This window comes from Oncorhynchus clarkii, chromosome 15 (genome assembly GCF_045791955.1).
Source record: "Oncorhynchus clarkii lewisi isolate Uvic-CL-2024 chromosome 15, UVic_Ocla_1.0, whole genome shotgun sequence".
Taxonomy (NCBI): Eukaryota; Metazoa; Chordata; class Actinopteri; order Salmoniformes; family Salmonidae; genus Oncorhynchus; species Oncorhynchus clarkii.
The window spans coordinates 21,319,289-21,345,484 of record NC_092161.1 but is presented as its reverse complement, the minus strand read 5'-3'; the positions used below and the strand labels follow the sequence as shown (position 1 = coordinate 21,345,484).

At 41.5% G+C, this 26,196-nt stretch overlaps 1 protein-coding gene across 1 annotated transcript in view; it reads left to right on the top strand.

The window, feature by feature from the left end:
* The first annotated feature begins 8,553 nt into the window (after positions 1-8,553).
* Positions 8,554-26,196, top strand: part of LOC139367035 (piezo-type mechanosensitive ion channel component 2-like) — a 137,496-nt gene continuing 119,853 nt past the window's right edge. The window contains exon 1 of the mRNA XM_071104971.1: positions 8,554-9,273. Coding sequence (XP_070961072.1) covers positions 9,210-9,273 — 64 coding nt within the window. The 5' untranslated portion in view covers positions 8,554-9,209. The remainder of the gene's footprint in view (positions 9,274-26,196) is intronic.

Below are 26,196 nucleotides of genomic sequence, written 5' to 3'. Positions count from 1 at the left end.
TAGCCTTCCACAAGCTTCCCACAATAAGTTGGGTGAATTTTGGCCCATTCCTCCTGACAGAGCTGGTGTAACTGAGTCAGGTCTATAGGCCTCCTTGCTCGCACACGCTTTTTCAGTTCTGCCCACACATTTTCTATAGGTTTGAGGTCAGTGCTTTGTGATGGCCACTCCAATACCTTGACTTTGTTGTCCTTAAGCCATTTTGACACATCTTTGGAAGTATGCTTGGGGTCATTGTCCATTTGGAATCTGATGTCTTGAGATGTTGCTTCAATATATCCCAATAATTTTCCTTCCTCATGAAGCCATCTATTTTGTAAAGTGTACCAGTCCCTCCTGCAGCAAAGCACCCCCACAACATGATGCTGCCACGTCTGTGCTTCATGGTTGGGATGGTGTTCTTTGGTTTGCAAGCCTCCCCCTTTTTCCTCCAAACGTAACGATGGTCATTATGGCCAAACAATTCTCTTTTTGTTTCATCAGACCAGGGGACATTTCTCCAAAAAGTACCATCTTTGTCCCCATGTGCAGATGCAAACCGTAGTCTGACTTTTTTATGGCGGTTTTGGAGCAGTGGCTTCTTCCTTGCTGAGCGGCCTTTCAGGTTATGTCGATATAGGACTCGTTCTACTGTAGATATAGATACTTTTGTACCGGTTTCCTCCAGCATCTTCACAAGGTCCTTTGCTGTTGTTCTGGGATTGATTTGCTCTTTTCACACCAAAGTACTTTCATCTTTAGAAGACAGAACGCGTCTCCTTCCTGAGCGGTATGACGGCTGCGTGGTCCCATGGTGTTTATATTTGCATACTATTGTTTGTACAGATGGATGTGGTACCTTCAGGCGTTTGGAAATTGCTCCCAAGGATGTACCAGACTTGTGGAGGTCTACAATTTATTCTTAGCTGATTTCTTTTGATTTTCCCATGATGTCAAGCAAAGAGACACTGAGTTTAAAGGTAGGCCTTGCCTTGCTCTCACAAGCTGTATGACATTATTTTGTTTCCTTTATTTAACTAGGCAAGCCAGTTAACACATTTTTATTTACAATGACGGCCTACTCTGGCCAAACCCGGACGACGCTGGGCCAATTGTGTGCCACCCTATGGGACTCCCAATCACAGCCAGTTATTGTGATACCGCCTGGATTCGAACCAGGGTGTCACACCCTGATCTGTTTCACCTGTGTCTCCCATCTCCCCTCACTATCCCCTGTGTATTTATACCTTTGTTCTGTCTGTTGCCAGTTTGTTTTGTTTGTCAAGCCTACCAGCGGTTTTCCCCCTTGCTCCTGTCTGTTTCTAGTTTCTGGTTTTGACCATTCTGCCTGCCCTGACATCCTGTACCTTGTCCCACCACACTGGATTACTGACCTCTGCCTGCCCTGAACCTGAGACTGCCTGCCCCCTGTTCTAGTAATAAACGCGTTACTTTGACACTGTCTGCATCTGGGTCTTCCCTAAAACATGATACAGGGTGACTGTTGTGACGCCTCAAGCACTGAGATGCAGTGCCTTAGACCGCTGTGCCACTCGGGCGTTCCACTTTTAGATGGTCAAGAAGTGGTACAGTAGCATTGCTTAGCCACATTGCTTAGCAATATTAGACTATGCTACTAACAACCCCTGTTCTCTCACCAAATTACATTCCAAGAAAATACAACTGATATAGATTTCATAACACTAGGTACAACCCATAGGGGGGCGCACAATTGGCCCAGCATTGTCCGGGTTAGGGTTTGGCCGGGGTAGGCCGTCATTGTAAATAATAATTTGTTCTTAACTGACTTGCCTAGTTAAATAAAGGTTAAATAAATAAAACAACTGAATAGGCCTATAGGCCTTCTGGAAAGAGAATGTCTCAGATGACAGTGACAGGTAGAAAGGTTACTGCTGTCTCGAATCCTTGTGACATCCCTACCCTAAACCCTAACCTTGGCCCTTGCCCCCAGGGCTCTCCAATCCTGTCCCTGGAACACCCATAGTCTTTTTGGGAGATAGAAATGCCCAAAAGTTTAGAAAAATTACTTAAAGAAACCCAGACCTTGAAACTGAATCAATTATGTACTTTCTTTTAATATGCATCTCCCGTTTGGCCTGTCTCTTGTGATGCAATTCACAGCAGCTCTGACAGATGTGTTGACATGACAACTGCGTTAGAGTTTTGAACAACCCTTCCCCCCCTTTTGTTCCATGCTGGTCAGTAACTAGCTAACACCAGACATAGATGAAAAGGGAAACATATAAGTATCTTTGCCATAGATCAATAGTGTAAACTTTTAATTATATTTGCTCAAACCCTACAGTCACATTTTGGCACGAGTAGAGTAGCTATTTACATATAAACCACGCCCCTCTGCAAACACACCTTCTCAGATGTTGGTTACAAGAAGGTACTTATTTAAATTAGGTAAGAACTACATGTTACCATTGTTGTATTAAAACGAGAGTTAGGGTGATGTCACTATCCCCTTAATAATTCCGCCTCCTGAATCCAAGTCTTTGACATGGGGGCGGGGACCAGTAACTTTATGATCAAACTTTATCAATGTAGAAGCAACTGTCATTTTTCATACTTTGATCTGGTTTCATCCAAATATCACATTTCATGACAGTTCATTACTTTTAACCATTTTAAAATGCAAATTCAACGGGGTAGGGATGTCCCAAGGAACACAGATACTGTAGCAAGGCTCTAAAGCGCTCATGTTGCACCACTCAAATCCCGATAGATGTCGCTGTTGTAGCCTATACATGACTTTCACTATACATTACCATTCTTCTAAAACCAAATAGGCCTGCTACTGTGCTATTGGTTTTAAGTTGTGTAACAACAAAGCAAATGCGTTTGAACCTATATCTGTACTCTACTTCAAATAAATTGTTACACAAACTGTTTTGTAGCCTATGAATACCTCACCTATATTATTGTTGCTGAGCCATAGGTTAGGCTATGATTTATTGTATGTAGGTGTAGCCTACATGGGCCTACATGTTATTTTCATACAATAAGTGAAGTACAAAATCATAACCATATGCATGAAAGCCTATTCCTAATATAATCCTCAACTAGCCTATTTTTACACAATTAGTGTAGACCTAACAATTAATGAGAAATGTCTGTATATGCACTAACCATAGATAATATGAATCAAATTTTATTGGTCGCATACACATATTTAGCAGATGTTATTGTGGGTGTAGCGAAATGCTTGTGTTCATAGCAATAACCGTGCAGTAATATCTCACACACAAATCTAAAAAGTAAAAGAATGGAATTAAGAAAATTATAGAACATTTACGTCGAGCAATGTCGGAGTATTAATAAATATCTATCTATGTCAAGTTGTATAAATGATTGGAGACAGGCGCAGGAATACATAATAGGGGGTTTTAATACTCCACCCAAAAATACAACATGCCATGAAAGGCACAGGGACGAAGCCCAAAACAAACATATACAAAAACAGGGATGTAACCCAAACAAAAGAGTGAGGTTAAACCTCTAACAAATACGAGACCTGTAATAACAAGTACACAACAATACACGGGACCGTAATAACGAGAACACAATACACACAGCACGAAAGCCAAAACAACAAAGCACAGGTACTCACAAGACCAACGGACATGGGAACAATAACAACCAGGACAATGGGATACAGAGGGCACATATATACAATTACTAATCAGGGGAAATGGGAACCAGGAGTGCGTAATTAGACAGTTCAGGGAAGCCTAGAGGCTGGTGACGTAGGCCTCCGGAACTGGTGCGCGGAATGAGCAGCCGTACTGGGGGGATCCGTGACAGTACCCCCGATGCACTGCACTAGCAGCGGAATGACACAGGCCTCGGGGACGACCACAGGGATGCTGTGCTGGTCAGTTGCAGCTGCCGAAGCTGCGGCGGTGTCAGACAGACGGGCCGGTTGCAGCTGCCGAAGTTGCGGTGGCGTCAGACAGATGGCCGGTTGCAGCTGCCGAAGTTGTGGTGGTGTCAGACAGGCGGGACGGTTGCAGCTGCCGAAGTTGTGGCGGTGTCAGACAGACGGGCCGGTTGCAGCTGCCGAAGTTGTGGCGGTGTCGGACAGATGGGCCGGTTGCAGCTGCCGAAGTTGTGGCGGCGTCAGACAGATGGGCCGGTTGCAGCTGCCGAAGTTGTGGCGGCGTCAGACAGATGGGCCGGTTGCAGCTGCCGAAGTTGCGGCGGCGTCGGACGGGCCAGTTGCTACTGCCGAAGTTGCGGCGGCGTCGGACGGGCCAGTTGCTACTGCCGAAGTTGTGGCGGCGTCGGACGGGCCAGTTGCTACTGCCGAAGTTGTGGCGGCGTCGGACGGGCCAGTTGCTACTGCCGAAGTTGTGGCGGCGTCGGACGGGCCAGTTGCAGCTGCCGAAGTTGCAGCGGTGTTGGACGCAGCGGTGTTGGACGGGCCATTCCCGTGGTCTCCATTTAGGGTCGATTATTCTGTCACGCTGTATAAATGATTGGAGACAGGCGCAGGAATAATATGGGGTTTTAATACTCCACCCCAAAAAATACAACATGCTATGAAAAGGCACGGGGACGAAGTTCAAAATAAACATACAAAAACACAGGGATGTAACCCAAACAAAAGAGCGAGGTTAAACCTCTAATAAATACACGGGACGAGACCTGTAATAACAATACACGGGACGAGAAGTAGTACCTGGGATCTGTTAGCAGCATTTTTGGAGGATCCGTGACAATATTTAATATACAATACACAAATCCAGTCAAAAGTTTGGGCACACTTACTCATTCAAGGGTTTTTCTTTGTTTTTACTATTTTCTACACTGTAGAATAATACTGAAGTCATCAAAACTATGAAATAACACATATGGAATCATGTAGTAACCACAAATGTGTTAAACAAATGAAAAAATACATTTTATATTTGAAATTCTTCTGAGTATCCACCCTTTACCTTGATGACAGCTTTGCAGACTCTTGGCATTCTCTCAAGCAGCTTCATGAGGAATGCTTTTCCAACAGTCTTGAAGGAGTTCCCACATATGCTGAGCACTTGTTGGCTGCTTTTACTTCACTCTGCGGTCCAACTCATCCGGAACCATCTCTGAGTTGATGTCAGGTGATTGTGGAGGCCATGTGTAACGTGTACGCTGGGAGTCGGGAAGCAAGTACAGGGAGTGCAAATTTTATAATAAATAGAACATAGTACAAAACACAAAACACAAAGAGACATGAAAGAGAAACAGAACCAAGGGAAGTGACAGATATAGGGGAGGTAATCAGAAAGGTGATAGAGTCCAGGTGAGTGTCATGAGGCGCAGGTGCACGTAACGATGGTGGTAGGTGTAAGTAATGATGAGACAATGGGCGACGTCAAGCACCGGAGAGGGGGACGGGAGTAAACGTGACACCGGGGCTGCGTTTCAAATTCAAAGTAGACAGCCCTCGGCCCTAAACCCTCAGCCCTATGTCCTTGGGGGAATCCACGTCGCCATATTTGTCGTCGGTCCAAAAGATTAGCCAAGCAAGGGAAGTTTGCAACGTAAGCCCCTGAGCCCTTGCTTTTAACGTTGTTTGTGAGTGTACAATTAAGTTCACTTTGGGGCCTGAAACGCCCCATAATTAAATTTGTGAGGATTGTACATCCGCTAAGAAAAGTCAGCCAAAACTTAAAACCTCAACTTCAGTATGGATGTACAAGTTAAAGTAAAAACAAATATAAATAAGTTAGAAATTGTTCCACTAATGCGCTACTAATGCACAAACACGTCTCATAAAGTAATTATGTTTTTGTTTAGTTCGCTTTTGGAAATTGTAGAAATAAAAAAAAATCCTTCTTCAGAAGTAGCTAGGCAGGCTAACGTTAGTTAGCTAATTAATTTACTAGCTATCATTAGGCGTATCTTAATATGTACATAGTTAATTTAAGTATACATGCAATCATAATTGACTATAATGCATATAAAGCACCCACAAGGTACTGGTGGCTGAAAACACAATCATCGCGGGATGAACTAGTGACGAATTTCCGGGCAAGGGCTGTCCATTTAAAAATCATTCCTTTCTCCCTCGCCCATTGCCCTGCAAGGGTATACTCGTCAGACGTCATGATACGTCATCAGAAGAATCCACTTAATTTGAGGGCTGAGGGGAGAGGGTGTGTCTGTTAAATGTTTGGAATGCAGCCCAGGTCTTCTGATGCAGAACTCCTTGGTCAAATAGCTCTTACACAGTCTGGAGGTGTGTTTTGGGTCATTGTCCTGTTGAAAAACAAATGATTGTCCCACTAAGCGCAAGTCAAATCAAATGGTATTAGTCACATGCGCCGAATACAACAGGTAGACCTTACAGTGAAATGCTTACGGGGCACCGGTTACTTGAGGTAATATGTACATGTAGGCAGAGTTATTAAAGTGACTATGCATAGATGATAACAACAGAGAGTAAGCGGTGTAAAAGAGGGGGAAATGCAAATAGTCTGGGTAGCCATTTGACTAGATGTTCAGGAGTCTTATGGCTTGGGGGTAGAAGCTGTTTAGAAGCCTCTTGGGCCTAGACTTGGCACTCCGGTACCGCTTGCCATGCGGTGGCAGAGAGAACATTCTATGACTAGGGTGGCTGGAGTCTTAGACAATTATTAGGGCCTTCCTCTGACACCGCCTGGTATAGAGGTCCTGGATGGCAGGAGGCTTGGCCCCAGTGATGTACTGGGCCGTTCGCACTACCCTCTGTAGTGCCTCATGGTCGGAGGACGAGCATTTGCCATACCAGGCAGTAATGCAACCAGTCAGGATGTTCTCGATGGTGCAGCTGTAGAACCTTTTGAGGACCTGAGGACCCATTCCAAATATTTTCAGTATCCAGAGGGGGAAAAGGTTTTATTGTGCCCTCTTCATGACTGTCTTGGTGTGCTTGGACCATGTCTGTTTGTTGGTGATGTGGACACCAAGGAACTTGAAGCGCTTAACCTGCTCCTCTGCAGCCCCGTCGATGAGAATGGGGGTATGCTCGGTCTTCCTTTTCCTGTAGTCCACAATCATCTCCTTTGTCTTGAACCAGGTGGGATGGCGTATTGCAGAATGCTGTGGTAACCATGCTGGTTAAGTGTGCCTTGAAATCTAAATAAATCACAGACAGTGTCACCAGCGAATCACTCCCTCACAATCACACCTCCTCCTCCATGCTTCCCTGTGGGAACCACACATGCGGAGATCATCCATTCACCTACTTTGCGTCTCGCAAAGACAATGCGGTTAGAAAAAATCTCAAATTTGGACTCAGACCCAAGGACAGATTTCCACCGGTCTAATGTCCATCGTGCGTATTTCTTGGTCCATGCAAGTCTCTTCTTCTTATTGGTGTACTTTATTAGTGGTTTCTTTGCAGCAATTCGACCATGAAGGCCTGATTCACACAGTCTCCTCTGAACAGTTGATGTTGAGATATGTCTGTAACTTGAACTCCGTGGAGCATAGTTTTGAATTGCAATCTGAGGCTGGTAACTGTAATGAACTTATCTTCTGCAGCAGAGGTAACTCTGGGTCTTCAATTCCTGTGGCGGTCCTCATGAGAGCCAGTTTCTTTGTTGCTTGATGGTTTTTGACACTGCACTTGAAGAAACTTTCAAGGTTCTTGACATTTTCCACATTGACTGACCATCATGTCTGTTCTTGCCATAATATGGGCTTGATCTTTTACAAAATAGGGCTAGCTTCTGTATACCACCCTACTGTGTCACAACACAACTGATTGGCTCAAACGCATTAAGAAGGAAAGAAATTCCACAAATTAACTTTTAACAAGGCACACCAGTTAATTGAAATGCATTCCAGGTGACTAATGTACCTCATGAAGCTGGTTGAGAGAATGCCAAGAGTGTGCAAAGCTGTCATCAAGTGAAAGGGTGGCTACTTTGAAGAATCTCAAATACAAAATATATTTTGATTTGTTTTACACTTTTTTGGTTACTAGATGATTCCATAACTGTTATTTCATAGCTTTGATGTCTTCTCTATTATTCTACAATGTAGAAAATAGTAAAAAATAAAGAAAAACCCTGTAATGAGTAAGTGTGTCCAAACTTTGGACTGGTAATGTATACGTGTGTGTGTGTGTGTGTGTGTGTGTGTGTGTGTGTGTGAACAAGCTCTATCTCTATGGTTATAACAACATTATATAGATTGTGTAGATCATATCAAAAGTATATAATAGTGAACTGCTAGTCCATGACCTGTCCCTGTGCAAGGCTCAACACTTATTCCCCTTTTCTCGTTAGTAGCGTAAAATCCGCCAGCTTGGAATCTGTGAGGGTTGGAGTTACCTGACCCAGAGGAGGGCTTGGAATGCGGTAGCCACGCCTGCGGCTCTCTCAGAGGAGGGGCGAGCAACATGTTAGGCTAGGCTACACGCTCACAGCCCTGCCCTGCGTCTGCCTCCCGCTCCTCCTCATTGGGGACTAGACATCCTTCCCTAATTCTTGCCTGATTTCTGAATGGTGGAGTCATTTGTCAGTTACAGGGTGGTCTTGTGAAGTTTTCATTGAGGAGGAGAAAAGTGTAATCATATGAGGTAAAGCATAGAGCTGTGCGGGGCTGGGTCGTGCGCGATGTCTGTTAAGGCTACTCCGAAAGAAATTATAGTCACGCTTTTACGCATTTCCAAGTGTCTTCTCTTACCAAACTAAAGGAGAATTAAGAAACAGGACGCTTGACTAACTCCGTTAACTATCCAAGACGGAGATTATGAATTTGCAACTTGCTGCCCGTATTTCATAATTGTTTTCTGTTTTAAGCACGGTGAAGTATTTATTTACTATAAGCGTGGTCCAACCGTTATCAACAGGTAGCATAGTGTGGATAAACTGCAACATCGTTGTTACAACCACATTTTTCCCCTGTTAGAAATGGTGTGAAACTCCGTGTAACGTTTGTTATCCAACTGGCCCAGATGTTTAGGGTCTTGGATATGGGGTGTCGAAACTAAGGGCAGAGGAAGCAGCTGTACCTAAACTTTTCTCCGCTGTTGGCTATGACTTACCAAAAGCGCTGTTTTGGACTTGGACTTCTAAAAAGGATGTTGGAGACACCAACGGGACAATGCCCTCTCACCTGGACTTTGGAGAGAGCTGGACGGGTGCATTAAGATTCCCCAATGCCAGATAGCAGCGTATCACAATAAGACAGCTAGCTGCCTGTTTATATTTGATACATCTTAAGGAATGGCTTCCCAGGTGGTGTGCGGACTGATCTTCAGGCTGCTGCTGCCAGTTTGTCTCGCTGCAGGTAAGATTTTATGAAGCGTGTTGCTAAAATTGCAGCTGCATCGATAATTGAAAATCCAATAAATATGTGCAATAATCTAGACATATTACTGAAGTATTTTGAAAAGTTATTGGTTAGTTTTTTTGGGACTTACCATTTTGAATTGGAAACGTTCTAAATCAGTCCACTAGCTACATTTGATAATAGCATAAACACTTAGAAAATAAAACAAGCAATAATAATAATATATGCACACCCATATAATAACGATAATAATAATTATTCATTACTATTATTAATATTATTACTGAGCTAACAATGTATCCTTCATCAGACCCAGTTATGCAACATTGCAACAACTAACAAAGAAATAACTCAACTAAACTTGATGCAAGTAATAAAAATGGCTTAATTATTGATCACTCGATAAAATGTGCCAATATGAACTAATTTGAAGTAATACAAATATGCGACTAAAACTGTGTTTTTGTTTAGATTAATTAAAATAAATGAAATAGACTGTTTTGCATTTCGGGAATATCGTGTTGGAGGCCAAATAGGTTGTTAAGAAGCCATTGTGAAAATACGTTATTTTCTAATAACTTCAGAGGTAGCATCTAAGCATAAAACACGTTTTAGAAGTTTTGTAAAGGATTTATGCTCAGATAATGAAATATTTGTGTTTTAGAGATTATATTAGATGTGACTTTGATGGATTGTGTCTGACACTGTGATTATCTTCAACGTTTAACCCAATTTGCTTTGCTAAATTAAACTATGTGGATGGGGTGTCCAGCAGGACCATAGAACATCATTATATTGTTTAGCAGGACACTGTGGTCAGGTTGTCCTTGTCTGTGTTTCACTTCCTATCGTCAGAATATTCAGATTTGTATTCGGAATATTCTCACTACACAATAATTGCTCACGATCTCGCAGTATGGGGACTAATCTTGCTTTACAAACGAAACCAAAGGGAGCGAGCAAATGTATGTGTTGATGCCTCAAATCACTAGTCAAAGGCTGTGTAGGTTTTATAACACAATTGATGTGATGTTAAGGATGTGTGTTAAAAATGAATATAAACTAATTACATTTCTAAGGATCAGATTGGTGAGATATTGGAACAGATGCCTGCTACTGTAAATGATTGGTCACAGTGTTTGGATGAATCAGTCTCAGATTTGAAGAAAATATGTGAAATCATTTAAGATATTTTATCAGCATCAACATTGTGTATTTCTATACTAAAGACTGTAGGGTTGGCAAACTACGACAGCTAAGGACATTATTATTAAATGACCAGGTATTCATTTTCAAAGCAGTGCAAACTAATGTGAAGTGAGCAACTTGCTGAGGTCATGTCACTTTTGACCATTGAAACCCCCAATATCTGTTATACATGAAACAATGGAAGTGTGTTTAGCTGGACATGGATGGACTGAGTCTATCAAATACAGTACAAAATGTCCACCAAATAAAGCATTAACCATTACACGTTTTGTTCTCAATGGCATCACCTCATAGGAGAGTCTTCATTGGGGTGGCAGCGTAGCCTAGTGGTTAAAGTATTGGACTAGTAACTGAAAGTTTGCAAGATCAAATCCCTGATCTGACAAGGTATAAATCTGCCCCTGAACAAGGCAGTTAACCCACTATTCCTAGGCCTTCATAGAAAATAAGAATTTATTCTTAACTGACTTGCCTGGTAAAAAAGAATTGTGTATGCCACCAACACATTCCTTCAGTTTGGCAGTGATAAAGATTTGTGTGGGAGACTATCAGCACCTCTCAAACCAGATTAACTTCCAACTTTGAAAGATGTTATATTACTCGTCCTCTGTCTTCCTTCTTAATATTCCTCCCTTTTCAGTCCTTTTATCAGACTCTGTGCAGTCTCTTTTACGGCACGCCCACACTCAATGGGAGGACGAGCAGTCAGAGTTTCAGAGTCCCCTGGTAATGTGATTGTCCAGCGACATGTCTGTTCTATGACTCATGGTTTATCTGGAAGGCTTGTTTATACAGACCTATCGAAGCTGGGCGACCAATACCAGTGCTGATTGATATCTCTTGTTTTGGAGGAGTTCAGTCAATTAACAACTACCCATCCTCATGACTCACCATTGGCCAGATGGTGAAAATGTAGACCTCTACATTTTTTTGCAAGTGTCACCATCATTTTAAACACGACGGAGATAAAACATTTGGCAGTAATTTCCTGCAATTCTACACATTTTACCATGAAATCAAATCAAATCAAATCAAATTTTATTTGTCACATACACATGGTTAGCAGATGTTAATGCGAGTGTAGCGAAATGCTTGTGCTTCTAGTTCCGACAATGCAGTAATAACAAGTAATCTAACTAACAATTCCAAAACTACTGTCTTGTACACAGTGTAAGGGGATAAAGAATATGTACATAAGGATATATGAATGAGTGATGGTACAGAGCAGCATAGGCAAGATACAGTAGATGGTATCGAGTACAGTATGTACAAATGAGATGAGTATGTAAACAAAGTGGCATAGTTTAAAGTGGCTAGTGATACATGTATTACATAAGGATACAGTCGATGATATAGAGTACAGTATATACGTATGCATATGAGATGAATAATGTAGGGTAAGTAACATTATATAAGGTAGCATTGTTTAAAGTGGCTAGTGATATATTTAGTCAGTGTCAGTGTGTTGGCAGCAGCCACTCAGTGTTAGTGGTGGCTGTTTAACAGTCTGATGGCCTTGAGATAGAAGCTGTTTTTCAGTCTCTCGGTCCCAGCTTTGATGCACCTGTACTGACCTCGCCTTCTGGATGATAGCGGGGTGAACAGGCAGTGGCTCGGGTGGTTGATGTCCTTGATGATCTTTATGGCCTTCCTGTGACATCGGGTGGTGTAGGTGTCCTGGAGGGCAGGTAGTTTGCCCCCGGTGATGCGTTGTGCAGACCTCACTACCCTCTGGAGAGCCTTACGGTTGAGGGCGGTGCAGTTGCCATACCAGGCGGTGATACAGCCCGCCAGGATGCTCTCGATTGTGCATCTGTAGAAGTTTGTGAGTGCTTTTGGTGACAAGCCAAATTTCTTCAGCCTCCTGAGGTTGAAGAGGCGCTGCTGCGCCTTCTTCACGATGCTGTCTGTGTGAGTGGACCAATTCAGTTTGTCTGTGATGTGTATGCCGAGGAACTTAAAACTTGCTACCCTCTCCACTACTGTTCCATCCATGACTTATGCCATGTTCATGTGATATCTGAGTGAGAGTCACTCAGCAATCTATAAAATGTTAGCTGACATGGAAAAATTGACTGACATATCAATTGGACAAGTGCTGATGCATTACCACATTTTGAAATAGTTAAGATAGCATGTTGTGTATTCTACTAACAGTAAGATAATACCCCAACTGACTTCCTGGTTGGGGGCCCCTATTATCCACAGGGCCCTAAGCAGCTTCTTATGTGGCTTGTGTAAAACAGGTTTTATGCTCAGATAATGAAATATTTGCTGTTTTAGAGATGATATTAGATGTGACTTTGATGGATTGTGTCTGACAGTGGGATTTTCTATAACGTTTTCAAAATATGGTATGATTACTTCGTTTTTTGTTTTTTCAAAATTGCTCCTTAATGTTTTTCAAAATCTTCTATGACTCTTTGAAACTTGGAGTGTTCTCAGGCAGCTGTGGTTGGGTCTTTCCTAGTAGAAACGGGGAGGCAGGTATCCTAGCAGTTGAGAGCCTTTGGCCAGTATTCGGAAGGTTGCTGGTTCAAATTCAAGTGATGCCTTGGTGAAAAATCTGTAGATGTGCCCTTGGGCAAGGCACTTAACCCTATCAGATGGTGAAAATTTAGATTTATTTTAAAGTGGCACCATTAGGGTCATTTCTGGCATTTTGGAAGTCCTAAGACAGATTTGGTTAATTATGTTCATGTAGAGTATGATTACATTGGATGACTCATTTTGAAAGGTGTTTTTCAAAGTCCAGTTTGAGGAAGAGGGAGCGAGAAACAGAGAGAGAGAGGGAGGGTGAGAGATCCACAGATGACGCAATCGCTATTGCACTCCACACTGCCCTTTCCCACTTTGACAAAAGGAACACATATGTGAGAATGCTGTTAATTGACTACAGCTCAGCATTCAACACCGTAGTGCTCTCCAAGCTCATCACTAAGTTAAGGACCCTGGGACTCTGAACACTTTCCTCTAGAACTGGATCCTGGAGGGATCCAGGGATGTCCCCAGGGAGTGAGGGTAGGCAACAATACACGGGGGCCCCTCAGAGGTACGTACCTAGTCCCCTCCTGTACTTCCTGTTAAACCACACCTGCGTGGCCGCGCACGACTCCAACACCATCATTAAGTTTGCAGACGACACAACGGTGGTAGGCCTGATCACGGACGATGATGATACAGCCTATAGGGAGGAGGTCAGAGACCTGGCAGTGTGGTGTCAGGACAAGAACCTCTCCCTCAACGTCAGCAAGACAAAGGAGCTGACCGTGGACTACAGGAAACTGAGGGCCGCCCCATCCACATTAACAGGGCTGTAGTGGAGCGGGTCGAGAGCTTCAAGTTCCTCTGTGTCCACATCACCAAGGATCTATCATGGTCCAAACACACCAACAAAGTTGTGGAGAGGGCACGACAACACTTCTTCCCCCTCAAAAAGTTCTACAGCTGCACCATTGAGAGCATCTTGACTGGCTGCATCACCGCTTGGTATGGCAACTGCTTTCCACCTGACCGCAAAACTATACAGAGTGTAGTGCGGATGACCCAGTACATCACTGAGCTAAGCTCCCTGCAATCCAGGACCTCTATACCAAGCAGTGTCAGAGGAAGGCCCTAAAAACTGTCAAAGACTCCAGCCAACCAAGTCATAGATTGTTGTCTCTGCTACACCACAGCAAGCAGTACACGTGCCATTTCTGGAACCAAAAGGACCCTGAACAGCTTCTACCCCCAAGCCATAAGACTGCTAAATAGTTAGTTAAATAGTTAACCAAATAGCTATCTGCATTGACCCTTTTTGCACTAACTTTTTTGACTCATCACATACGCTGCTGCTACTGTTTACTACCTGTCACTTTATACAGTGCATTCGGGAAATATTCAGACCCTTTTTCCACATTTTGTTACGTTACAGTCTTGTTCTAAAATGGATTCCATTTTTTTTAACTCGTTAATCTACACAGAATACCACATAATCACAAAGTGAAAACAGGTTTTTAGAAATGTTTGCTAATATATATATATATATAAAAAATACCTTACTTACATAAGTATTCAGACGCGTTGTTATGAGACTCGAATTGAGCTCAGGTGCATCCTGTTTCCCATTGACCATCCTTAAGATGTTTCTACAACTTCATTGGAGTCCACCTGTGGTAAATTCAATTGTTTGGACATGATTTGGAAAGGCACACAACGGTCTATATAAGGTCACACAGTTGACAGTGCATGTCAAAGCAAAAAACAATCAAAGGAATTGTCCGTAGATCTCTGCCGAGGCACAGATCTGGGGAAGGGTACCAAAAAATGTCTGCAGGATTGAAGGTCCCCAAGAACACAGTGGCCTCCATCATTCTTAAATGGAAGAAGTTTTGAACCACTAAGACTCTCCCTAGTGCTGGCTGCCCAGCCAAACTGAGAAATCGGGGGACAAGGGCCTTGGTCAGGGAGGTGACTAAGAACCCGATGGTCACTATAACAGAGCTCCAGAGTTCCTCTGTGGAGATGGGAGAACTTTCCAGAAGGACAACCATCTCTGCAGCACTCCACCAATTAGGCCTTTATGGTAGCGTGGCCAGATGGAAGCCACTCCTCAGTAAAAGGCACATGACAGCCCACTTGGAGTTTGCCAAAAGGCACCTAAAGGACTCTCAGATCATGAGAAACAAGATTGTCTGGTCTGATGAATCCAAGATTGAACTCTTTGGCCTGAAGGCCAAGCTACCCGTCTGGAGGAAACCTGGCACTATCCATACGGTGAAGCACAGTGTTAGCAACATCATGCTGTGGGGACGTTTTTCAGCGGCAGGCACTGGGAGACTACTGGGAGACTAGGATCGAGGGAAAGAGGAACAGAGCAAAGTACAGAGAGATCCTTTATGAAAACATGCTCCAGAGTGCTCAGATCTCAGACTTGGTTCACCTTCCAACAGGACAATGACCCTAAGCACACAACCAAGACAATGCAGGAGTGGCTTCGGGACAAGTCTCTGAATGTTCTTGAGTTGCCCAGCCAGAGTCCGGACTTGAACCTGATCGAACATCTCTGGAGAGACCTGAAAATAGCTGTGCAGCGATACTCCCCATCCAACCTGACAGAGCTTGAGAAGATCTGCAGAGAAGAATGGGAGAAACTCCCCAAATACAGGCGTGCCAAGCTTATAGCGTCATACACAAGAAAGTACTGAGTAAAGAGTCTGAATACTTATGTAAATGTGATATTTAAATATTGTTTTTTTTATAAATGTACAAAAATGTATAAAACCCTTTTTTGCTTTGTCATTATGGGGTATTGTGTGTAGATGGGTAGATGGGTGACAAAAACATATATTTAATCCATTTTGAATTCAGGCTCTAACACAACAAAATGTGGAATAAGGCAAGGAGTATTAATAATATCTGAAGGCACTGTACATGATGGTCCAAGCAGAAGCAAACATTTGTCTGGACTTGGTGTCAAATACCTAGGGAGAAATACTTCCATTTTTTGGGGGGGTATACATGTGTGATTATTATTCCATTTCTGGTCAGTTGGTTGAAGTTTAATCTAAGTTAAAGTGCCTCTAAAGCAGTTGATGCCATTATCAGTAAAACAGTTTATGGCCCATTGTTAAAATAAGATGGGGTTTTATCACTCTGTAGTTCCCTGGAGATCTCTCACTCTCTGTCTCTCTCTCTCACTCTCTGTCTCTCTCTCTCTCTCTCGATCTCCCTTTCGTTTGGCTTTATAGTCAGACTATTCATACAGTTTTATCTAACTGTTTCCTGTCTATAATCTGACAGCAGTGCCACTGAAATACACTCAGCCACCTGAATGGATCTTTTGTGCGAACTCCCCCAACCACACAGAACCCAGAGCCCCCCCCCCACACACACACACACACTTAAGCAATCACAGACAGACTACAAGAAACAAGCCAGTTGTATATCACACCTGACAATGTCTGGTTATAAGAGCTGAAGATGTGTGCTAAAGTGGCTTCGGGACAAGCCTCTGAATGATCTTGAGTGGCCCAGCCAGAGCCCGGATTTGAACCTGATCAAACATCTCTGGAGAGACCTGAAAATAGCTGGTCCCTCCTTAAGAGGATCTGCAGAGACGAATGGAAGAAACTCCCCAAATACAGGTGTGCCAAGCTTGTAGCGTCATACCCAAGAAGACTCTGTAATCGCTGCCGAAGGTGCTTCAACAAAGTACTGAGTAAAGGGTCTGAATACTTATGTAAATGTTATATTTCAGTTGTTGTTGTTTTTTATGTCTAAAAACCTGTCTTTGCTTTGTCATTATGGGGTATTGTGTGTAGATTGATGAGGGGTAAAAAACTATTTAATTACTTTTAGAATAAGGCTGTAACGTTACAAAATGTGGAAATGTCAAGGGGTCTGAATACTTCCCGAATGCATGGTATGTACTGTACATATCTACCTCAATTACCTCGTACCCCTGCACATAGACTCAGTACTGGTAGCCCTTGTATATTGCCATGTTATCATTACTCATTATGTATCTATTATTATTAGTGCTATTATTATGTGTTTCACTTTTCTATTATTTCACTACTTTCTTTCTCTCTGCATTGTTGGGAAGGGCCCGTAAGCATTTCCCTGTTAGTCCACACCTGTTGTTTGCAAAGCATGTGACGAATAGATGTTTTATTTGAGACGGTGGTCTTCCTATCACCTGATGAAACAGCTTCTCCAAGGATAGTTTGTATCTGATCTATCTCACTTTAAATAAGAGTGACGGTATTTGCCTTCTTAACAAATGATAGGACATAAGAATCCATGAGCTTTTAGACCAAGTAGAGTGATAGCTGTTTCTAACTATACATCTCAACCAGTGAGACTAATGTGTAAACAAAAGAAGACATTATACCTGAGTGCTATTTCATGTTCCAGTCATAGCCTACTGCCCCCTCAAGTTCCCCTCACAGCGCACTGGTGACCATCAACCAATTTTGTTTAGCTTTTATTAAAGCTTTTTATGCGGTTTTCTCTTTGGAAAAACACTATTTTTTTTGCATGGGTCCCCAGGATGTATACAGAGACTATAAAGTTTATAGAGAGCTGCGCCGGTGAATGAGCTAAATGGATAAATGAAGCTGTGCATGGCTGGAGAGGAAGGGACCAGTGTTTGTACATGGTGTGCCGCAAGGCTTTCCAGATAACTTTAAGCTGTCCCTTAGCCCTGAGTCTTGCCACGCATGCCTCTTCTCTGGCCTTGAAAACAACTGTTACTGGAAATGTTGGAAGCCTCATTGGCTCTGCTAAATTATCATGGTGGCTGCCATTTGTGCTGAGTTACCCAGCATCTCCCCTGGATTAGTCTGAGAAGTTGAGCATTTAAATGAGGCTGGGATTTGAGTGTGTGCTGCCCCAAAAACACATATTGCTTTCTCTCCTCTTTCTTATCAGTAAAACATCTCTCTCTCTCTCTCTCTCTCAATTCAATTTAAGGGCTTTATTGGCATGGACAACACATGTTAACATTTCCAAAGCAAGTGAAGTAGATAGTAAACAAAAGTAAAATAAACAATACAAATTAACAGTAAACATTAACAGTCTTTAGTCAATAAGTATTCAACCATTTTGTTATGGCAAGTCTAAATAAGTTCAGGAGTGTTTATCATGATTTTTGAATGACTACCTCATCTCTGTACCCCACATATAATTATCTGTAAGGTCCCTCAGTTGAGCAGTGAATTTCAAACACAGATTCAACCACAAAGACCAGGGAGGTTTTCCAATGCCTTGCAAAGAAGGGCACCTAATGGTAGATGCATTGAATATTCATTTGAGCATGGTGAAGTTATTAATTACACTTTGGATGGTGTATCAATACACCCAGTAACTACAAAGATACAGGTGTCCTTCCTAACTCAGTTGCCGGAGAGGAAGGAAACCGCTCAGGGATTTCAACATGAGGCCAATGGTGACTTTAAAACAATTACATAGTGTAATGGCTGTGATATGACAAAACGGAGGATGGATAAACAACATTGTAGTTTGCTCCACAATACTAACATTATTAACAGAATAAAAATATTCCAAAACATGCATCCTGTTTGCAACAAGGCACTAAAGTAATACTGACTTTCTGTCCTGAATACATATTGTATTGTTTGGGGCAAATCAATACAACACATTACTGAGTACCACTCTGCATATTTTTAATTATAGAGGTAGCTGCATCATGTTATAGTTATGCTTTTAATTGTTACAGACTGGGGAGTTAAAACACAAGTTAAAACACAAGGCCAAATCTATGGAGCAATGGAGTTGCTTACCAAGAAGACTGTGAAGGTTCCTGAGTGGCCAAGTTACAGTTGTGACTTAAATCTGCTTGATAATCCATGATAATGATTAACAACCAATTTGACAGAGCATGAAGAATTTTGAAAATAATAATGTGATAATATAGGGGCGGCAGGTAGACTAGTGGGTAGAGCATTGGGCCAGTAACCGGAAGGTTGCTGGATCGAATACCTGAGCTGATAAGGTACAATTCTGTTGTTCTGCCCCTGAACAAGGCAGTTAACCCACTCTTCCCTGGTAGGCTGTCATTGTAAATAAGAATTTGTTGTTAACTGACTTGCATAGGTAAAAAATATTGTATAGTCCAGCTGTTGGAAAACTCTTACACACTTACCCAGAAAGAGTCACAACTGTAAGGTGGTTCTAACATGCATTGACTCAGGGGTGTGAATACTTATGTGAATGAGATCTATCTGCATTTAATTTTCAATATATTTGCAAACATTTCTAAAACATATTTTCACTTTGTCATTACGGGGTATTGTGTGTAGATGGGTGAGATTTTTTTTTATTTAATTCATTTTGAATTCAGGCTCTAACTTGACTTATTCCATACTTGGAATAAGTCAAGTGGTATGAATCATTTCTGAAGGCATTGTACATGATGTCCCCAGCAGAAGCAAACATTTGTCTGGACATGGAGTCAAATACCTAGTGAGAAATATATCAAAACATTTTGGGGTATAAATTTGTGATTATTTTTCCATTCCTGGTCAGTTGGATAAAGTTTTATTTAAGTTTACGCCATTATCAGGAAAACAGCTTTTGGCCTATTGTTAAAATAAGATGGGGATTTATCACTCTGTAGTTCCCTGGAGCGCTCTCTCTCTCTCTCTCTCTCTCTCTCTCTCTCTCTCTCTCTCTCTCTCTCTCTCTCTCTCTCTCTCTCGCTCTCTCTCTCTCTCTCTCTCTCTCTCTCAATTCAATTTGTCAATTCAAAGGGCTTCATTGGCATGGGAAACACATGTTAACATTGCCAAAGCTAGTGAGGTAGATAATATACAAAAGTGAAATAAACAATAAAAATTAACAGTAAACATTACACATACAGAAGTTTCAAAACAATAAAGACATTACAAATGTCATAATATATATATACAGTTTTGTAACAATGTACAAATGGTTAAAGTACTCTCTCTCTCACACTCTCTCTCACTCTCTCTCTCTTCCCCCTTTGGCTTTATAGTCAGACTATTCATACAGTTTTATCTTAACTGTTTCCTGTCTATAATCTGACAGCAGTGCCACTGAAATACACTCAGCCACCTGAATGGACCTTTTGTGCGAACTCCCCCAACCACACAGAACCCAGAGCCCCTCCCACCCATCCACTTAAGCAATCACAGGCAGACTACTAGAAACAAGCCAGTTCTATATCACACCTCACAGTGTCTGGTTTCAAGAGCTAAAGATGTGTTTTTGTTTTACCTTTCAATTCTATCTCAAGTTAATTATAGGATTGACATTGTGTGTAAAATAATGGGGTAAGAATAAGATTCTTTCCAGTTTAGTAGGTTTGTTAATCTGACAGTGAAAGTATAATTAGAAAGCCTTCTGAATAAGCCCATCGATTACTTAGGTGATTGAGGTTACTGAAATAAACCTCCCACATTCTTACTATACTGTATTTAACACAGCCAAGACTCCTGGATACAGGGCCCATGATTGATTGCGGACATCATTTATACAGCTCAGAAATGTAACTTTGGCTGGAGGGTACTTAGTTTAGGCTTAGGCCCATATACCTTGTCTAAATAAAGAATCAACAGGTTATTATTGTTTCAGGGTTTACCTTTGCCACACGAGGTAGTCACTCCATTGAGCAAGGCTGTGAGGGGGCTAACGCTGCTCACACTGGCAGCTGCATTGCTCGTTTGTTTGTTGGACCGACGTGCAAATTGACGAGCTAGCAGACGCCAACGCTTAACAATACAGACCTGTGGAAGCAACGGTCACACTGAAAGATGTGCCAAGCCTTTGGTCCCAAAGCTCCCACTTGCAGACAAAACAAACATTTGTATTTAAGCTTTCTGTCTTTTACCACAGTTCTGCCTGTTACAGAAATTAACACAATTTAATATTCTGGTAGCACAACCTGTTGTTGTCGTGGTATCTGATGTCTTTGTGGTAAAGTGATTTCAGTATTAGTGTTTCATTTTTTTTCTACTGAGTTAGTGGTGGCTGGTTGATGTACTCATCAAGAATAACCTTATGCAACAATGCCTATGGATTCTTCCATTAATAACCCTGTAATGAACTTCCCGTCTCTCTGATTCTGGTCTCGCATCATCTCAATGATGACTCATATCTGTTTAACTGGCTATTGAAATAGCTTCCAGAAATGGTTAGTCATAGAAGTCACTCAACTAGGAGACAGATGGTAGTTCTTGCAAGGCATCTGGGCTCCCGAGTGACACCAAGGTCTAAGTCACTGCATCTCAGTGCTAGAAGCGTCACTACAGACCCTGGTTTGACTCCAGGCTGTATCACAACCGGCCGTGATTGGGAGTTACTGGTAGTTTGTCTTGGGGTCATGAACTATCCCCCAGACTCTTCCACAATCACCATGGGTGCGTTGGTATTGAGCTAAGACTAAGAGTACCATGAATCAAACTGTAGTTAGTTACTAAAACTCAGGACCCTGTTCCCTCAACCCTGGATACTGGGCTTCTGATAAGTCAAAAAATAGTATTATTTTTGCACTGCAAGAATGCAAGGATTCTCAATTTACGGACACAGTTTGGCACACAATTTTATCCAAACTGACTACCATAATGTACAATGGTAGTATCATCCGATTACCAGTCAGTTGTTTCTTAAAGAGTTAAATCCCTGAGGGTGGAAAGGTGGACATGGCAGGGTGATGGTAAAAGTGATGTGGGGTGGGGGAGTGGGAATTGCAGGCAGAGTGCAGCTAGTTTTAGTCTGGGTTTTTTGAGCAACAAGGCTCACTAGAGTTAGTTCTGTCTCATTCCTGAACTTCAGACATTTTTAAGTTTGGCAGTTCTAGTGTAAACAGAGCCCAGTTAAATAACAGATTGAGTTACCTGTGAAAACGGAACCATTTTGGAGGGGGCCGGTGAGAGAGGCGAACTTGGGTGTCTGCGCACACTGTTCCCTCCGGAGGTTTCTGTCCTCTCCGCCTCCCATTAATTTCACCAGCATCAATGAACTGACATCTTTACGCCTAACATTAATGTTTAGCTCTGATATAAAAATTTGGGAACATTTTGGGGTCTTTTTAATATGTTTTGGATATATATTCATCGGCACTTGGTATTATTTTAACGTCAACATCAATGTTATTCAGTGTAGACACAGACTATGCCAGGGACTTCGAGAATTTTCTCTCAGCCAAAAACTCACCGAACAGAAAACACTCACTCTGAATAAACAATACTGCCAGAAATGAACCGTCAATATTGAAACGACAACTATTCATAAATCTTCAGGCCAGTTCTGATTATTAATACTGAAAAACCCAGAAAGTTGATTGAAACCAATGTATGATTTACTGTGAAAGTCTAAATTGCTTATCTCTCAAGTCATTAGTAAGATAAATAAGATCAGTAGTTTTATATTAATGACCATCACTCAAGGTCATAACTTTATATTAAAGATATGTGATAGTATAACATGTCTTGTATTTCACATGTACTTTATATGGTATCCTTGACTCTCCATCCCTCACCCCTTGATGTCCCTCATAACCGTGCAGTTTAAAATCTGAATTACACATTTCCTGGAGCAAAATATAATTTCAGTAAACCAAGAGATATTCTCTGTATAGCCAATCATGTGTTATGAAACATACATCTGACTTTCAACATTACTTATTTGCTTTCTGTGTCCACTTGAGAGCATGCCTATGGTGCTGTAAAAAGCTCAAAAGTATTGCATGATTTCTAGGACTTGGGCTTTACTGACCAAACAAAACCAAAATAATATCCCCAAAAAAGAATATGGGTACATGTATGCTTATTTATTTTGCCAAGCAAAGGTGTGTCCTGGTGGGTGTGTTGTGGGCAATTCCACGGAAACAGAATTAGGCGTTGTTTTTTCACTTTAAAATGTAGGCCAAACAAAAAGCATTGATTTCAAAGTTGAACAAACCATACAACTCTATGCACAAAAAATGAATAAAAGTGGAAGAACTGTGCCGATGCAACAGAAAAACGTTAAAATCTCCCTCAGGTTTTTATGCGACCACGTTTTCCAAAAATATTGCCTCCAAATTAAGATTGAAAGATGTCTGCAGAAAGAATGGGTTGTCAGCTATGACATGTCACCTTGAGTTTAAAAACATATATTTTGGTTATTGAACTACAGTACAGTAAGAGAAGTGGATTTACACCCAGTAATGGAATACGGTTATATAATTACATCATGGGTCTCTGATCTGTACTACACAGAAATGCATAATTATGGATATGAATGTCATTCTCTTCATGTTTCACAAGTTTGGACATCACAGAGCAGCACAGCACAGCACAGCACAGCACAGCACAGCAGAGCACAGTAGAGTACAGTGCATTACAATACACCACAGCACAGCACAGCACAGCACAGCACAGTAGAGTACAGTGCATAACAATACACCACAGCACAGCACAGCACAGCACAGCAGAGCACAGTAGAGTACAGTACATTACAATACACCACAGCACAGCACAGCAGAGCACAGTAGAGTACAGTGCATTACAATACACCACAGCACAGCACAGCACAGCAGAGCACAGTAGAGTACAGTGCATTACAATACACCACAGCACAGCAAAGCTCAGCAGAGCAGATTAGGGTAGAGTGCAGTAGAGTACACTAGAGTTCAGTAAAGTAATATATTGTACTCTACTGTACTATACTTTATACTTTTCTTTACTGTAGTGTACTGTATTGTACAGTCCATATGGCCGCGCCAACTTCCTCTCATCTATCATTTGTTTTATCATTATTATTATTATCGTAGGCCTATTTAAGAATTTAAAACAGTTCTTTATATTTTTAAAAAGTGTTTTATTTCATCTTTGTCCACTAGATGTCCATTCTCCTTGTAGTCTTCTTTTCACTATACTTTTTCTCCTCTAACTGTTGATTTACACCAATGAAAAAGGCCTATATCTTAACAATCAACAGTAGCCTAGGCCAATGCTCCTTTCACTATACTCTTTCTCCTCTAACTGTTGATTTACACCAATGAAAAAGGCCTATATCTTAACCACCAACAGTAGCCTAGGCCAATGCTCCTTTCACTTGCTCTCTTTCTCCTCGGCAGCAGGCGCCCCTGATGTGAGCAGCCGGAACTAGTTTCAGCTGGACATAGGCTATACGTTTTATAGAGTTGCAATTGGCTGACACAGATAACAAGCTCACACAGTTCTCATCGACTCACACACTTAAAAACGATCAGAGGACGGGTGCAATTGGGTCCAGTCGGTAAATCAATTGAAATTGCAAATACCCGAGACTCGTGGCAACGATATCAGACCCGACCCAGATCCGAGACAAAAGTCAGAATTTCATGTCTGTCAGACCCGTGAAGACCTTTAATGTACTGTATTCTACTATCCTATCCAAACTTGTGAAACATGCGTCTATGACAGGTTCAGATTTAGTCCAGTCGTCTGTGGATGTTAAAGTTAAGGCCAGGGTGAACTGACCAAATTTCAACTACGACTGGTGTCGGTCGCTGCTTTGTAGGTGAGGATGCTGGTTAAAGTAAATGGAAAGAGAGGGGGCTCATGGGTAGGTGTCAGTAAGATCTAGGAGAGATTACATTAACTGGGAGGGGTTGTCCAGACTGTTTTAACACTCTTGCTTTGACCACCTGATGACAGAAAGAGAAAGAAATCAGTTATCAGCTGCACATAACAGTATGTCAGTGGAAGGGAGGACAGTAGCAGGTGGCCCAACTGTGGATTATGATTTCTCATTGTAGCCAATTCAGCTGTAGTAATTCCGTTACAGACTTTTTTGGGGTCATTCAGTTGGCAAACAATGGTATTCCTTTTACATTAAAAAATTTAAAAGAATGAAAAATAAATACTAATGTGTTATCTAAACTGACTATCATAATGTACAATAGTATTACCATCTGATTACCGGTTTTAATCACTTAATAATTCATAAATAAAATTGATGTACGTGAAATCACAATAATTTATTGTAGGTCTACCATTACTTGTTACTTGTGTGAACTTTCATTATCCTCCCTCCTCATGAGGTAGAGAAGGACATGTTTATTAAACTTGGAGAAGGTAAATCATTTCTACAAAACTAAATATAAGTGTTGCTATTAGTTGGCAGGGGTCTTTACATCAACATGATTGTGTTTTGATGTATTTCTGATACCTTTTAAGACTTTTTCTGGAAGATGTTTCCTAAGACCCCTTTTCCATCTGTTTATCCAGAAATCAGCCTAATTTGTAAGATGTTAAATGGTTGAAAAATATACAGTATCAATGCCTTCATTTCTCAAAAATATACAGTATCAATGCCTTCATTTCTCAAAAATATACAGTATCAATGCCTTCATTTCTCAAAAATATACAGTATCAATGCCTTCATTTCTTAAAAATATACAGTATCAATGCCTTCATTTCTTAAAAATATACAGTATCAATGCCTTCATTTCTCAAAAATATACAGTATCAATGCCTTCATTTCTTAAAAATATACAGTATCAATGCCTTCATTTCTCAAAAATATACAGTATCAATGCCTTCATTTCTCAAAAATATACAGTATCAATGCCTTCATTTCTCAAAAATATACAGTATCAATGCCTTCATTTCTCAAAAATATATACTCTTAGCTGAATTTGGTGTTGAGCCAGTAACCGAAAGGTTGCTGGATCGAGTCCCCGAGCTGGCATGGTTAACATCGGCCATTCTGCCCCTGAACAAGGCAGTTAACCCACTGTTCCCCAGTAGGCCGTCATTGTAAATAAGAATTTGTTCTTAACTGACTTGCCTAGTTAAATCAAGTTTAAATAAAATACAATTTGACATCCAATTTGATATGCTCCTTTGAACTTCACATGTTGGTGCTCATGGGTCCTTTTAGATGGAAATGCCCTTGTTTAAATAGGACAAATTATTATTTGAATTTGTGCACAATCCCCCTCAATTCTGGTGACTCATCGGGCAAAGAGTAGGGAAGTTCCAGTGGCTCTATTCTCCAGTGTGCGAGTACGTGCCAAACTGACATTCACAAACAGAAACAACAACAACAAAAACGCCCGCTACACAGCACATTCTCTAAGATGGTCAACATACGGTCTCCAAATTCTGTCAAATAAGTCTGGTTAATGTCTGATTTATAATATATAGTCTAATGGGATGTAGCTAGATAGTTCAGTTCTCCAGGTTGTTATTGTGGGTGGATATGAGGCTTTCC